At 27.4% G+C, this 17,981-nt stretch overlaps 2 protein-coding genes across 2 annotated transcripts; both read right to left on the bottom strand.

Moving 5' to 3' along the window:
* Positions 1-1,874: 1,874 nt before the first annotated feature.
* On the bottom strand, positions 1,875-4,117 carry Bm9001 (Uncharacterized protein; the record flags this gene model as incomplete). The annotated part of the gene is made up of 6 exons (XM_043079256.1): positions 1,875-2,069; positions 2,283-2,378; positions 2,511-2,666; positions 2,828-2,954; positions 3,234-3,390; positions 3,895-4,117. 6 exons carry the CDS (start codon positions 4,115-4,117, stop codon positions 1,875-1,877), a joined length of 954 nt encoding a protein of 317 aa, XP_042935190.1.
* An 8,730-nt stretch (positions 4,118-12,847) lies between these two features.
* Bm9770 (Uncharacterized protein) lies at positions 12,848-14,660 on the bottom strand (the record flags this gene model as incomplete). The annotated part of the gene is made up of 6 exons (XM_043079255.1): positions 12,848-13,080; positions 13,279-13,394; positions 13,575-13,685; positions 13,844-14,070; positions 14,167-14,305; positions 14,482-14,660. 6 exons carry the CDS (start codon positions 14,658-14,660, stop codon positions 12,848-12,850), a joined length of 1,005 nt encoding a protein of 334 aa, XP_042935189.1.
* Between the last annotated feature and the right edge of the window lie 3,321 nt (positions 14,661-17,981).

The following is a 17,981-nucleotide window of genomic DNA, read 5'->3' as shown; positions in this document are numbered from 1 at the left end:
ATATTTAAATTTGTGTTTAGCAAGAACTGAGCAGATATAATTGTGAAATGCACTACTGATTTTAGTTGTGTTTGGAACAGTTTGAATTAATTTTTTTTTTCACTTCAATTCTTTTAGCTCTTATCAATGTATGAAAACTTTTTTCTCTTTTTAGAAAATGAATGAATTCTTATACAAATTGCAATTTATATAATAACAAAAAATCACGCAATATTATTATTTTATTTGAATTGAGAACAATGAGTGGGGAGAAAAAACTTTTGAAATGTTTACTGTTGTAAACTCAACAAAATAGAATATAAATGCGATGATTTGTTAGTGCTCTTCTTTGAGTACGGGATAATTCATAGTAATTCATAAACAATCATTGAACAGTGAAATCTATTCAACTACCAATGTTTCAAAGCACTGTCATATTTATTTCAGTCTGTAATTATTCATTAATTTCAGAATATGAAAGAAAGAAAGGAACTGTTTATCATAATTCTACTTCATTATGTTTTGATATTAATTTGAAAAAATTTATTCACTATCGATTGTTTATAAAATTAAAAGTAATTTTTTGAGAGGAATGGTAAAACCGTACCATATTTTGAACAATATATGCAAAAAAATGCAAAGCAAAGAAAAGTGCAAAAATGCAATTAGTTATTCTGAAATCGGTAATAAGCAGTATTCTTTTCTAAGTATTATTTGTTAGCTGAGTGATTTATGAACTACGCATTTTGATGATAAAAGTGAAGAAAAATTCAATTATTCTGCTCAATCATTTAATTTTGTCAGTTTAAATTATATCACTGTTTTTGTAGCCAAAAATGTACAATTAAATTTCAGTCAAATATTAGATTTTTTCCAGCTTCTTGAAAAACTCTAAAAATTACTGCTTATTTTACTTCATATGTAATAATTATAACTTCTTGTAAATTATGCATTTTTCCGTGTGTAATCTGAAGGCTGTTTTTTTCTACTAAATTAGAGGTAGTTTAAATCAATAATGATTCAGATGAAGCAGTGCAAAAGAATTTTATGATATTTTAGTTTAACTTATTTTAACTTATGCTGGCATAATTTAATCTGCTACAGTTGAGTTTTTCAAACATTCATAAATAATAAAATATTTGTATAAATAAAAAATATTTTCGCACTTTGTTTCAAATATGGTGATATTTAATACGAATTGATGCTGTATAAGATAACTATTATCTGTATGCAAACTTTATATGTCATCAAACTTTGTAATTTATAAATGTCACCAAATTATTAATTTTGTTACATATATCACACATTGTAGATTTAAAATTTTCATTAAGAAATTTATTTCTTTCTTGTGAAAATGTTCATTTATTTATTTTCAATTCAAATACAAATACAATTTAAGTATGAATGAATATTTGGCTTTAAGAATGATTCAAATAAATTACATTCAATCAATAATGATATCATCATACATGTTAGATTTATTTCAATACATTTATACCGTTGGCTGATATAAAATTGCTTTCAAATGCCTTAACAATAATTGTTCACTTTTAAAGTTTTTAATTATTTAATCTAAATTAATTTCTTAAATTCAGTTTTTTTTTTCAGAAAAATCTCATGCTCAATCAAAAATTTGATCTTTTCTTTCTAAAAAATGAAACTTTTACTAAATCAGATATTTGATCTATTTTATGAGGAATATTTTGCATGAATGGATTTCAACGTTCCTTACTTTACAAACATTGAACATTATCATCATTATCATTGGTACTATTGCTATCGCCTATAAAACACCTGATATATTATAAACTAGAAAAACAAGTGTTAGTGTAAATGAGTGTAATAAATTACAAAAGTTTATTTCATAAAAGCTTAAGTAAAAATGTTTATATGAATTAATTTAAATTAGTCATTGGAAAAACCGAATTTTGAGAAAATCTTGGTGCTTGCTCGGTGCAGTATTTGTTTAATTTTAGCATTACAAAGATTCGACGTCGAATAAGACTATGTGCCATTCCAAAAATGAATGCATGTGACAGTCCACTAATTGATGCGCATAATTGAATATAAAATGCTAATGTTTTAATAAACTGAAATGATTAAGAAATATTTGGAAGACATTTTTTAATATGTAATATCACATTTTACTAAAAGATGATTAAAATATACCATTATTACTTTTCCTTTCTTTTTTCTTTTTATTGACCATTATACTTATTTTATATATATATATATATATATATATATATATATTCGATATTTAATGAAAATTAATTGATTAGCTAGTCGGACAATAAATTTACATTTGATTGAATTCTTTGTGCGCAACCATTTATTCCACCTGGAACAACACCAAATATTGCTGATACGATGAGAACATAAAATGATGCACGGCTTGCCTGTAATATTTGATGTATTATTTTGTTAAGTATTAGTTTTTAAAGAAAAAATTTCAAATTTGAATAGATTTAAAAAATGTATGCATATATTTTTATTAAAATATTTCTAATTTTTTTGAAAAATTCTTTTACCCATTTGTCTTCTTTTTTTCGAACTAACGAATTATTTCCAGCACCATGAACTTTTTGTTTTTTTCTTGTTTTCAATAACATTGCAACAACAATCGTTAATAAACATGATAGTAAATTAACAACCATATTAGATAATCCCCAATAGGTACGAAATGTCTAAAATGAAATTACAATAGCAAATAGTTTTGTTAATATTACTTACAATAATATTGTCGGAAAGTTGCTTGAAATCTCCTCTTTTAAACATTTTCAAAATGATAATATGATATATAGTTTCATATTAATATTACAATTACTATTGGAAGTTTATCACATACCTCAGAAGTAAAGCAAGCAAAAGCGCTACAAGTGGATGTCGGTTTAAAACCGTTTGATAAAATAAATATTAATGAAAAATCAAATCCTGCCATTAAAAGTGAAAATATAAAGCCGCCACATAATAAGCTGGAAATTTAAGAAATTTTTGAAATAACAATAGTGAATGTTAATTGATAAATATGTTAATATTTTAAATGAATGATTACTGCTTTAGGATTACTCAAAATTTTTACCTAATCGTTTTGCATTATCACTTTTTTTTTTTGAAATAAGATAATATAAAATGCTAATGAAATTTTGAATGAATTGAAATGATTAAGAAATACTACGAACTTATCGAATATATATATATATATATATTATCCTATATATTATATCAATATAGAATTATTATCATAGATTTACGGTTTCTTATTCATAGCATAATATTTCATTGGAGTCCATAATGCCCAAATTCGATCTATCGCGATTAAAGTAGTTATTGTGCAACCACTTTTCATGAGTGCAGCCGGACTGGAACCAAAACCCAGTACGATATACTGATTGTAATGATATTCTGTGCCTGAATAATTTTTCTTAATATAATTAATTAACACTAATTTCTGTAATTCATTTCTTCACATAAACTATTACATTGGAAAAAAGAAAAGAATTCCAATATTTTTGTTATAATTTTCAGAAACAATTAATTATTAGCATAATATATATAATCAATGTTTTTTTCCATTGTCTATAAATCAAAGATAACTGGCAAATATTTCATAACGTATTCTCAAGTAAGTACATATTATTTGAATCCTATTTGAAATTATTTGTCAAAAGATGTACCGTATACCAATTTCTGATACAGCAATCACAGTATCAGAAATTGACATACAGTACACTTTTACAGTATGCTAAATAACATTTCTATAAAACTTTTTAAAAACAAGCATCAGAAAAATATTAAAACTTGTAAAACTGTTTATTTCAATGTATTGGAAAAGTTTGAAAATGATAAGATATCAAGCATTGTACGACAATTTCTAGTGCACAGTATTGCATAATATACGACAATACAACTTACCATTTGGTACCCATCCACTAATTAATACTGTTAAATACGGTATTGATAATGTGGAATAGAAAAGGTCGATAGCAGCAAGAGAAACAAGAAGGATGATATTTTCATTAGCCAAAAGTTGATTATCAGTGAAATAGGCTAGCAGCACAATTAAGTTTGCAAAGATTTGTAAAATGTTTAAAATGAGAAGAAATATGTTGCTAGCAAGTTCGGTGTTATGATCCATTTATTTAAATGAAATTTCTGAAAATAATTTTTGATTGTTCATTTAAACTTTTACTACTAATGAAAAAAATAAAAAAGATACCTGACAAGAAATGATCTGTTATCACTTCGTAAAAAATGAGTGAAAAGAATGAATATGGTAGAAGAATTGGGATGAAATGTTAACTTATCGGTATATGAAACTTAAGTAATCATTGAAAAGAAAACGTAAAGTAGAATGCAAACTTTTCATATCTTTTTAAGCAGATATTAAAATAAAATGTAATTGTTCATTCTTTTTAATTGTTGGTTCATTTTCTACATGAAAAAAATCACCGCTTCGTAACTCATAGCAACACAATTAAATTTATCATTTCAGACATAATTTTTTAATTATAACAACAATAAATTAGAATGAAAATTATTTATTTAATTAGCATAAAAGCATAAAGGAACTAAGTAAAGGACAAAAAATAAGTAAATAACTAAAAGTAAACAACATTCTCAATAATTATTACGACTGATTTTTAGAAAAGATGGAAAAAAACGAAAATAAACAAAAAAGGAAAAAGACAAGAAACAACGCTAAATACTAATGGATGGTATAGTAATCGAGTTCATTTCACTAATTGATGATAAATGATTATTTTGCTGAATAATTAATTGAGAACAAAATTTTACTTCAAATGTCATATAAATTTGAAAAATTTTCGAAAGCAAATCATTGCTACATAGAATAAATATCCGTTTGCATCCATATATATTGCATTTATTGGTTGCGTCATTTTGCAATAAAATCATATAAATGTTAATGTAATTGAATAAATTATTTGTTATAAAAGTCTAATTTTTGCATTGAAACATTATTTTGCACATTTCAATACAATTTCTAATTGTGAATTACACTTTGAATGTGGAAAATTGTACTCAAATGTAGTTAGATAATGCATTATATTTTCAATTACAAATTACTCTAAATGTACTTGTTTATTTTTGCATTTCTTGTTAGACTTATTTAAAGGAAATATCTATTTCCTAGTTTAAGTTTTGATTCACCTGCTCTTTATGATTGATCATTTCATTTAAAAAGTAATAAAGTCTGCAATTTTTTTCTCCTAGCAACGCATGAATGTATGCACCAATTTTCAGACATAATTTTTGTTTTTCATCAAACGCTAATTAAAACTATAAGTGATAATTAGAAAAAAAGAAAAGCGCACACCTTTGTTTTTTCTTTTCACACTTTACTGTATAAAAACCATTTAAATTGCTTTTTGCTTTAAAAAAAAAGATTTCATTCAAAAAAATATATTAATATTGCATTATAAGAATTTGCTTTTTTGTTTTAAAAAAATGAGAAAATAAATTAAATTACAGTGAAAATAAGCAAATTCTGAGCAGCAACTTTTATAAAAATATTTGTGTACTAAGCGACTAAATGCTGAAGTGATAATTACCTCAGACTTTACAAAATGATGTTAATAAAAAGCATTGAGAATAGTTTAACAGATCGACTGAGATCGCAAATTACTTGATTGAATAACTGAATTTTTAAACAGCTTTATAAATGAAATCTAGATAAAGGTAAACCTTGAACTTATTTTTTTAACAAATAGAAATTGTTGATTAGTTGTGAAAACAATAAATAAATATACGGATAAATTTACTAATTGCTTAAACCAATTACACAAACAGTTAATAAGAAATAGTTATTACAGGAGAATAAACCAAAACAAAATTTAGACAGTAAATATGTTTCACATATTTGATAGACAAATAACAGATGATCTTGTTATTGCACGAATTTTAAACAATTATGTATATGTTTTGTTGCGTAAATCTTCAAATTCTGCATTGTTCTAACCTTATTGGAAGCATTGCTGTTAATTATCTGTTGATTAAAATTAAAAAAAACTTAATATTAAAAAATCGCCTGCCAATTGCATTTATATTTTTTGATAAATCCGGAAATGATAAACTTAAAAAATGCATAGCTCAGTACTGATCAAAGTACACTGATGTTACTCTTTTGGTTGGCATATCTTTTCGAAGAAAAACAATAGCACTGATTCAAGATTTTATGGATAATTGTTGAAATCAATTTTATTATCAAGTTAATTTGAGACAAAGAGCTAACTCATATCGCATGCATCTGATTTTCTGAAACAATAATGCAAATTTAATTTTTATGCTTAGAAAGAATCAGTATGAGGGCATTAACAAAACATAAATGTAATAACAGATTTTCTGAGAAAAAAGTTGTAAATTAAATTAGTTCAAGGAAAAATTATATTAGAAAAAAAGTGTCGAGAAATATAAAGTATTTATTAATGCATCTATTAAATGTAGATTTAGAGAGTGATTTATTTAACAGGTAATGAACATTTATGAGCCAATGGAAAGCACCAAGATTTTCCAGACTTAAATTACAATTTCTCTTTTAAGATCTTAATTCAAATTAAAAAAAATACTCAACAACTGACGTAATGATGCCATAATAATTAAACCGCATGTATTCAAGTTTGAATTCAGTGTCATAATCATTTAATTGAAATTGAGTATAAATTAGATATTATACAAAAGGAAACTCAATTCACTATTTAATTTTAGATGGCAAGCAATTTTCTTTGCAGTGATCTCTTTTCGAAAATTCAATTTCAAGTATGTGAAATTATCCGACAAAATTCGAAATTATTATCACTCATTAAAATTCGATTCAAAAATGCAGAAAAGTTTTATGACTGTAAAAAATCATTTTCAAATTAGAAGAAAATATTTTAAAAAAACCCTACCATAAGTAATTTTTTGGATATTTTTGCACTTGAACAACATATAGAAAGCATAACTATCTTAATTAACTATTTTATGGTAATGCTTTATTCAGATTGCAAACTTTTCATTTTTTCATAAGTTAAATCATTCATTCTTTTCCTAACTACCTATTCCGTTTAATGTATTAAAGTAATCGAGGCAATAATCTTCTGAAAAATGATATACTTTTTTTTTATTTCATTAAGCTGTTTTGTTATATCTGTTTTGAATATGAGCATATTATAAGGCCTTCGCATGATTTATTTTCATTAATACCAATTTGTTCATTTTATATTTGGTGCATCAGTGAGGAAAACCGATTGCTAGTTAAATTAGGAAAATTTTTTTCATTTATAATCATTTAATATGATTAATTCTTTGATGCCAAATGAGAAAAATCTAAGAGAGCAGAAAAAGCAACATGGGAAACTTTAGTGAAAAACTTTTTACGAATATGTTTATTCAAAAGAAAATGACGAAAAGTGAGGAAATTAATAGCTCTTAGATAATTTATACAAATTCTGTTTGTAATAATACTTATAATTATTTTAATAGTGAAACTTTTAGAAATTTAAGTTGTAGATGCTAATAGCTCCGATAAGTTGATTAATTCTGAACTATTATTATTCTGCGTTGAGTAAGATATCAAATTATTTTACATAACATCAAAGGGCGTTGTTACATTATTAACGTTGTATTATCTAATCATAATTGCTGGAAATTTTTTTATACTTTTTTTTTCATTCCCAAATTATAGGTTATGATTGTTACAACTTCATAGGAATGACTCATTTGGTGGTCAAGATTGCAATACTAAATTTAGAGATTCATTAACAATAATTAATGTTTGTTAGTTAAGAAAAGTAAAGTTTTTAAAAATTTTGATCTGATTAAAAATTTCAAAAAAAAAAGTATAGTTTACTACTAAAGTTTATATGAATTTCTATTTTATGATAGCTAAAAGATGTCAAGTTTTAGAAAAGCACCTGAAACGCTCAACTTTTGCATACTTTATATCGTGGAAAGTGCAAATTTTCTGAGAATGATTGTCCAGAGATATGGAAATTTTATGGAATTTTGTAAGAAATTGCTAGTTAGAAAAAAAGATTTAAAAGTTAGTTTAACTTAAAAATGCTTTAAAACTCTTTCCTGACCTTGAGCTTTTCTTTTTCTTTTATTAAGAAGCAAAATACTTGTAAGATTTTTCAATTTCACATTTTTCTTCATAGGTATTGCAAACAAATATTCAATGGAAGCAAATTTCTCAATGCAGAATAATCAGAGAGAACAAAAAAATCGAAATAAAAATTTTTTTTTCATAGTTCAAAAATGGTAATATTATTTCTATAAGTGAATTATTATAATATATACAAAAGAGGTACAATCCACTTATTATAATATATATACAAAAGAGGTACAAGTGTGTGTATAAAGCTAATTAATACGATGTGGAAAGTACAGTAAATTTTTTTTAATGATAAAGCAAATAGTATTTGAAAATATCTAATTGTATCAATGACAGCATATCAGTGCACACTCTAAAAAATGATTTAATGAAAACAATATTTAATCAATATTAAGTTTAATCTATCATAACTTCTTATAATTTCTTTTCATCTTCTTTAAGCCTGATTTCTACCTTATAATTTTATTAAATTCGTTTAGCGTATCCGATTGATCAATAAAGTCTTACTATGGTAGAATTTTTTATTCGTACTTATTTTTACTTTAGCTAAAAAAAATTAAAACTAGTAGCTGAAACTATTATTTTAAAATTAAAAAGAGCAGATGGAAAAGTCTTCTGATTTTCTGGCAGGCTAATATTTAAATTTGGTTAATACATATTTAAATATTAAGCTAAGAAAAATTTTGGAGTTTTGAAAAATCTCACAAGCATTTTGTTTCACTTATAAAATAAAATAGAGGAAAAGCTAATGACTTCTTGTAATTCAATATTATTTACATTTTCGATCAAATATTATAATATCAAAAATGCGGTTTATTACCGTAATTGTGTTTCATTTATAAGAATAACATAAAATCCTTGAAAAATATTCATTTTCAAAATGTATCGAAACAGAAAAAAAAAAAAAAAAAAAAAACGCAAAGAAAACAAAATAAAATTTATTGTACTAGAATTAAAAGTATATATCCATACGAATAATGTATTTTTGCACATTAATACACGGATAATATATTTTTGTACGAATGACCTATTTTGTATGGGTATGTAGTTTTTCACTTATAAATGTGCTTTTGCAGGAATATATTTCTGCATGGATAATTTTTTTCTTTTTTTTGCATAGATGACGCATTTTTGTAGAGCTTCTGGATGGATAATGTATTTTTGCATGAATGATGTTTTTCTGCATGGATAATATATTTCTTCACACACGCATGGATGATGTCGTTTCAAATGTACTTTGTTTAGGCACGAAATAGGAGGAAGGAGGATCTTTTTGATTGTTAGAATTTTATTTGAATCATTTCTGAATCATTTTTTTTTTTTTTTTTTGAATCGTACCCAATACATTCAGGAGTAAAGACTGTTAATAGATGCTAATATGTATAATTTGTAGCTTCTATTAGCTACTATTATTTCGAAAATTTCAGAAATCTAGCTAAATAAACAACAGCAACAAGACTTTTATTTTACTACAGTAAGACAGTACGTAAATAGTACTAGCAGAAGAAGACACTGATTATTTTTTTATACACTTCAAAACTAAAAAATCTGAATTTGAATTTAGATGTGTAAGTATTGATAAAAAGTGAACATGAATAGGATTATCGACAACTCGTTTCCGCAAATATTTTGCACTTGAAATTAAAGAATTAATATTTCCTGACGACTTCGGATTGCCTTTATAAGGGAGAAGATGAATGTGTTGTGGTCGCCATCAGAGTTTTTGATTGAATTAGATTTTTTGGAGAAATTTGCATAACCAACTTTTAAGAGTCTGTTCAATGGCACTTTAACTTAAATAGCATCTAACTTATAATAGTGTTATGAAGATGCTCAAGATACCCAATTCATTTTGTGACACAATTTCTTTCGAAAATAAACTTTAATATTTCATATAAAGCGAATGCGTATTTAATAATATGAAATAATTGGTAGATTTCAGAAATGATGTAGGCTGCTGTGAGACTACTCAAATAGCCGAATATACCTGAAAATAAAACTATGCAACAATTTTTATAAACTATAAAGCCATTTTTATTCAGTGTAAATATTTCCTCATCACAGCAACGTTACTTCAATGATACACAAACATGAATAACTCTGTTAACGAACTTAAATCAAGCATGACAACATTTTCACTTGTTTTTTGAACGGATAATATGTGGTAATTAGTTCAATTAGAGATGTTTGCTGAAAATATATTTAAATTAAATTTTTAAAAAAAATTTAAAAAAATATATATTTAAATTAGAGATGAAAATATATTAAAATTAAATTACCATATATCTAAGTCGTAACAGAAAAAAGCAACAACAGAGTGCATTCAAATTTCTGCTATAAAATATAAATTTGCAATATAGAGATCTTCCAATCTGATGATCACTTTTGTAGACAAATGACGTAATGTTAAAAACCGACTCTCACTTTATAAAAGATAAAAAACACCCAACAATGATTTTTTATTCACTGTAGTCATGCGCCTATTATATAAGGAATTTAAAAAAGGATTTTGTTTGGCTAATGATAAAATCCTTGTAAATGGTTAAATAATGCAAACGAATCGTCGAATACTCTATTACTCGATGTTATATGCATTATTAAATAGTATTAAATTATATTACAGATAGTTCATAACAGAGAATTTGGTTGGGAGTAACCGCAGGTGAAAAATTATTTCAATGGAGCGTGGACTGAGACAAGTCGGATCGAAGCTTGCTGTCGCTAAAACTGACCCTAGCGACTGTCATGAAACTTGGAATGAGTCTCGCAAACTTCCAAATAAGTTACAAAATATATGAAATAAAATTGCGTCAGTTCATAATACTAAAACGTCTTAATTGAACATTCTTTAAAGAAATATAAAACTGTTTCAAATTGCATGATGTAAACAAACATTATTCCAACACTCATCTCCCGCTGTAGTTGAGCTTATTTGCTTGTCTAGAATTTTTCAACCATTAACAAAAAGCATGTGCGTTATTCAATATTTTAAAAATTTCCCCTTTGTTCCAAACCAAACTTGTTTGTGGTTTTCTAGTCCAGTGGTCATTCTTATCAGAAACTAACAATGTTTAAGCCTTAAAGAGGTCCATCTCTTACTAGATAGAGCAATGATCATCACAGCTCTTTGCTCAATGTAATGCAAGTCAGTGCCCACTGTATCTAAGGATTTAAATCCTCTGTCCTGTCAGATTTTTGTATCAGCAAATTATGGTTCGGCTGCTTTCTATCACTCATTTAATTCAGTTTATTTAAATCCTTTAAGTTTTCGTCAATTTATTCGTTTCCTGTCGTGAAATATGGGAGTTCAGTCTGTATATAACTTGTGAGTTAGAGTCGAATTGAACTTCTGTATGCTCATAAACCTTCCTTGTTTGTTATTGTAGTTGGTATAGACGAATGCGTTGAGTGATAGGTCTGTTATAACTTTATTTGCATTTTATTTGCAAGCAACTATAACTATAGCAACAATATTGATAATTACGAATGAGATAAAATGGATAAATGAGAAGGAAAATGAGTTGAATTGTGCGTGAGGGAGAGTAGCCGAATTGTAGCTTACTGATAAAGAAAAAACTGGTAAAAACTGATTGAGACAAAGGATTTGAATCCTTATATAATGGATATTGACTTGCAAAAAGAGCATGATTATTGAGTAAGAAGCTATCAGCTGATCTCTTAATATAGTAAGAGATGGGTTTTAATATTGTAGCTTCCTCCCAAAGGATGACTATCAGTTTAGAAGACCTATACAATCTTTCGACATTGTAAGCAAATTTGATTTGGAACAAAGAAGTAAGTTTTACATGTTAAACAATGCACATACCCTTTGTTATCAGTTGAAAACGTATAGACAAGCAGATAAGCTCAACTACAATGGAAGGTGAGTGTTGAAATAATAACTGCTTACGTGATGTATAATTTGGAACAGTTTTACATTTCTAACGTTCAATTACAACGAATTTTAGTATTATGGATTAATACAATTTTATTTGATATAATTTGGAAGTTATTTGGAGGTTCGCGGGATTAGAATTTCGCGACATTTCCTTTGTCGTATTTGTAGATACTCTACAAAATTATCAGTGCACTGTTGTTATGTATTATGGTTGTTAGCGAATAAAATTGTTATAAAAAAAGTTTAAATGAGCGCATTCGTACCAACTACAAAAACAATCAAGGAAAGCACTTGGAACATATGTAAGTCCAATTCGACTCCAAGCTACAAGTTTCACCATAATTGGTTGAAATAAAGACTTTTGCCTTTTTGATCGCTATATGTTTAAATCGTAACAGAAAAAAGCAACAGACTGCATTGAAATTTCTGCTATGAAATATAAACACACTGGTTTACGCCTTTTGTAGTCTATAGATCATTTACCTCAAAATTGGTTTGCATAGTTGGTTAACATTGATGAAAGCTAAATGCTAATACTTTATTTCGATAGTGAGAACATTGTTCCTTTCGGTTATATTTTCTATCTACAGTGATTAGTTATATAACTGATTATATAATTGACTTGCTGAGGTTTTATGTACTAAATTTGATAACTTTATAATAATTCAAATAAAACATTCGAAATTGTCATCAGAGTTATAACATGCAGTTTTAAAGGTCAATTATCAATCAAAATTTTTTTTCATTAAGAAATTAGAAACATTTATAAAATAAAAATTGCCGTAGAAACAAAAAGCGATTAGGTCAAAAAATAATCCCAATCAACTATTGAAAAAAATGGCCTAATTTCTTCATTCTCAAAACTCCACAACAGTGGTCGGTTGAATCTGATGCTTCCGTCCACAGAATAGCCATTTCAAACTGTAAATTGTTGCACGCCGAAAATCGCCTTGACGCCATATGAATAAGGTTATCATGTTGAAGGAATTCAGGAATGGTAAATATACGCAAGCGATCACAATGGTGCGTGATCTTGACGTAGGATCCAATATGTAAATATATTGCACCATTGATGGTACCACAGCAAGGACTGCAATAAGATAAAAATTCGAATTACAGAATTAAAAATACATATAAAAAACAATCGTCCGTAAGTCTCATTATCAAACAAATACTGCTTAAGCATAGTTTAACCACAAAGTTACACCACAACGAAAACTTATTTCTGTTTCATTATTATTGAAGAAACTTAGCTTTCATCAGAATCGTTTGCAGAGAAAGAACATACAAAATGTGAAACAGCAAGAGATCAATGCTGTTTGAGTGTATCGTTTTTGATTTTTGAGAAACTGCGATAAATCGCGGTTATGCGAATGACTTGAAAGGAATTTTGCGCCAAACTTCCTAAAAGTAATAACGTTGTGATTAAAATTTCTGTCACATTTTGAATTTTTTTTCTGTTGAAAAAACGATAACTTACAGAAATAATTATAGAAGTCTGTGCTATGTTTTGTCTTACATATTCTCATAAATTTTATGCTCATCTAAGTGAAGACTTAGTGTGACAAATTTTTAAAGCCATACCTTTTCAGGATGACAACTATGGTGACCATAAAAGCAATACTCAGCAATGAAGTAGTAGAGGTCATTAGTATCAATGCTTTATAAAAAATGGGCGAATATACACTTTGTAATCTGCAAGAGTTAGTTATGTTGTTAATTTTGAAAATTAAAAAAATCATAACTTATTTTGCAAAATATCTCATTATGATAGCTAGTAATCGGTAAAAAAAAACATATATTTAGTAACAGAATGTCCATTTGTTCAAAGTAATTTACTTGTCGTCACTTACAAACAAAAATTAGATATACGTCGAGCTGGTTCAATGAAACTTGCTACAGTGGTAGTAGTTATTGCAATGATAGTAATCGTATATTGGACAGCAATTACTGAATAACATATTCGTGTACTGTGAGTATAGTAATATATTGGAAATGCTACAACAGAAAACCTTTCCATACTGTTCATTAACAAACTTAATCCATTTAAAGAATAAGCTGTGAGAAGAAGAAGAGGCACCTGAAATTTTGTTCCTTAATTAATTATTGATTAAAGTACTAAATAGTTGCTTGCATTTATTATTTATCCAGATAATAGAAACAAAAATTAACGAACATTCAACACACAGTGGTGATGATCAATACTCCGTTCTCCACTAGCAGTATCAATTAATCGTTTCATTCCCAGTAATATCGAACTGATTCCGGTAAATCCATTATTGAGGAATACAAATGCAAGAACTAAATAGGTGTTCCTAAATATTTCAACTCTTTCATATTATTTCCGAGTGATTTAACCATAGTTGAAGTAATAATTTGTTTGTTTTTTTTTTTTTTTTTTCTTATTGCAAAAATTTTCCAATAAAACTGTTTATTAAACTATGTTCGATGCTATTTTCTTAAATTTCTATTAAGAAATAAATCGGTTAACCTTAGTGTTTTACGAGTTACCACAAGGAAAAAGATGGGTATATTGACCAGTGCGAGTACTGTACCAATAACCAAATAAGCATAAGTGCGCAAAACATAGCTTATTAATGATAGCAATGCTCCTTCCTTATATACAATATGTTTTGCACTTTGAGTTGTTACTTCGCTAACAAGATCCATTGATATAAAAGGATGAGATAAATTTTCTGATCAATTTTATAAAATAAATATTTCTTGTTAGTTTTTTTAAGCGATTTGTGGTGTGAAGTTTTAGAATATATGAGACCACCATATAACTACTATATTAAAAAGATGAAAACATAAAGTATAACATCCTCAATTACAATTAAGTCAATTAAGTAAAGAAATATATAGTTGAGCTATTAGACATCAAAAGCATTCACTCGTTTTCACAAAATTACAAAATATCTGAATTTGAAGTAATACAAACAGTAAATTCTACGATTTAAAATAATTTTGAATAATATTGCACTCAGTTAAAGATTTGTAATAAAACATTCAATAAAACTTGTAGTTCAAAAATTTTTATTTTTTTGATAATTTACGGTTATTTCATTAATCAACGACAAATATTTTCAATTGGGCTCTTAACTAATCATGGCTATATTATTTGTTTTCCAAAGAAGTGTAAATGCTGTATCGTTGTCGGTGATCCGTTAGCAATTCATTCATCTTTAAGTTCCATTCAAATCTTAACATATCTCATCTAAATTATTATAACAGCATTAGAACATGCAAAGCTGGTTTATTGGAAATTTAAGTTCAATAAAAATATTTACTCATATTTATGCGGCACGAATTGTTTTCGTGAGTAAATTATTGAAGGAAAACAAAATTATTCTCATTTAAACAAAAGTTTTCGTGTTTTTTCTTAGTATTTACTAAAAAAAAATAATTAAAGAATCAGCAAAATACATTTCATTTATCAATTTTTTTGCCATAATTTACTGAAATGATAAGAAATCTTTACAAGAAATATTATTTTCATGGTTGATTTTATTGATAAATATCCAATGTGTAACACCATATTCTCGGAAACGAACTGTAATAGTTACCTTAAATACAATGGTATGATAAATGTAAAGGACTTAAGATGAACTAATTTCTGAAATATTTTGAAATTTAATTGTGTGGACAGATCTGTGAGAATATTTGATGACTTTTATGTGATATTTGTAAGACTCCTTATAAATATCACAACTAGAAATCACTGCCATATCAAATTTACTTTTCTTTATCTTATTGTAGCTGAGTTGCATAATATGAGTGTATTCATTTAATTGCATTCCAAGTCAGATGCGCAAGCAAATATATACGAGCTAAGAATTAACTTTCTTCTTTGTTGACTAAACTTCGGTGATAGTTGTTCTGGAAGTTTGAGACTGAAATGGTTCACAAAGTGCTGTTGCAATTGCTTCTGTTTGAAGGGATTGATGAATTAGTATTGAAATTATCATTGAAAATATTTCCTAGATATTAGTTTAAAATTAATGCCCGTCTGCATTCTGACAGAGTATATCTGCAAAAGGAGGAACAAGAAATACTGTCATTAGCTAAGCTATGACAATTTCTAGCAAAACTAAATTCAAAGAAAAGAAGGAGTTACAAGAAGCCATTGACACCATAAAAAGCAAAAAGTATCTAAAAGTAAAATTGGTCTACGAATTAATGAACGATATTTCACAGTACGAAACTTCGGTTCTAATTATAACGACACCGCAAACACATAGAAAGGATAATACGAAGATTAGCAAAATCCAAAGACCTTGTGCTTTTTGCAATAAGAACCACTTGGATAATGAATGTCAAACCTATCCTAATCTAGAACGAAGAATGCAACGACTGAAAGAAAACAACGCCTATTTAAACTGTCTTCAACCAGGACATACGACAATCAATTGCAAGACAAGTAAATGTGTATGCTTCTATTCAAAACGTCACCATAATATCGCTAGGCCTTATGATTGGTGGAAGCGGATGTTAGACATAGTAATCACCAGTGTAGTAAGAGTTTCAACAAAATAGTAACACGTAGCACATGTCGTTCCGTTCAGAATGAAGATCAAATTACCGTTACACCTAATAATATTGATACTCGAGAGATTGGTCGATTCTGGAAGTTGGAATTTATAGAAATACAAAAACAACTTAATCTACATGGTGAAGAATAAGTTTTAGAAAGGTTCAAAGAAAATATCACAAAAAAACAATGGCAAATACCAAGTTGCTTGGTGATGGATGGAAAGAATCCAGAATCAGGTTGAACGACAATTTCGGATTGTGTTTTGATCGTCTAAGATCTTTAATTAAACGATTTCAGAAAGATGATCGTTTACTTCTCAAACATGACGAAACGATTGGCGATCAGTTACATGTCACATACATTATCGAGAAGATATGAAAGTATATACAGAGGTGGACCAGGTTGGTATTATTCATTACCTATCTCAACATGAAGTTATAATTCAAAACAATGCTACAATCAAACTTAGAGTCGTCTATAATGCAACTACACCAAAAGGAAGAAATGTTCTGAATGATAATAGAAAGAATATTTCGAGGATCCATAACTCTTGCCGATTTAGTAGCAGTACTGCTTCGTTCCCGAATAATGGAAACTGTAATAGTAGCAGACAATGACAAAGCTTTTTACAATTTGAGTTATTGCAGACGATTCCTTTGGTTAAATGACACAAAGGGACAAAAGTAACAGAACATAATATTGAACATTATCGATTTAAATGAGTCCATTTGGAGTAATCACCTAATTACGTCAACGAGATTAGAAAAATCTTTATGTTGATAACATTACAGTATCAACTAAGTGTACCGACAAAGCTCTACTCAAATATCAAGAAACGAAAACCATCTTTAGTAATGCCTCAATGACCGTTAGGGAATTCTTATCAAACGACAAACCACATCGAAATATACTATAAATGAAACTGATGAACAAGAGGTAGCTCAACGAACTAGTAATTGCAAGATTAAAACAACAACAAAATGCGAATAATTCAAGTCCTCCCATCCGAAATCTACTGTTCTCGTTGGGGGATGGAGAGGGAGTGTAGCGGATTTTTAATGTCGCGAAATTCTAAAAATAAAAGTATGAGAATAGAAAATAACGGTAGAAACATGTTCCTTTACAAGTAATACTTAAGCATTAAAATCTTTGTCACAACCCTAGGTTCATATTGTAACCCTTTATACATGGTTTCCTTATGTTTCTACCGTTATTTTTTTCGTCACTACCGTAAACTCTCTCTCTCTCTCTATATATATATATATATTGAGACCTTAAATTACCTCCCCCTTTGTTTAGATTATGACTGTGATTATTCTTAAAGTCTAACAAAGAATTCATCACCACTACTCCGCTTCAATAACATATACATATGTTGCGGAAAAAAGGTACAACGACGACCAAAAAGGATCTCCTCGACTTGTACTGTTGCTTTTGTTAACAAAGGAAATATATTA

The sequence above is a fragment of the Brugia malayi genome (assembly GCF_000002995.4).
Source record: "Brugia malayi strain FR3 genome assembly, contig: Bm_v4_Chr2_contig_001, whole genome shotgun sequence".
NCBI lineage: Eukaryota > Metazoa > Nematoda > Chromadorea > Rhabditida > Onchocercidae > Brugia > Brugia malayi.
This window is presented reverse-complemented; position numbering and strand designations above follow the sequence as displayed.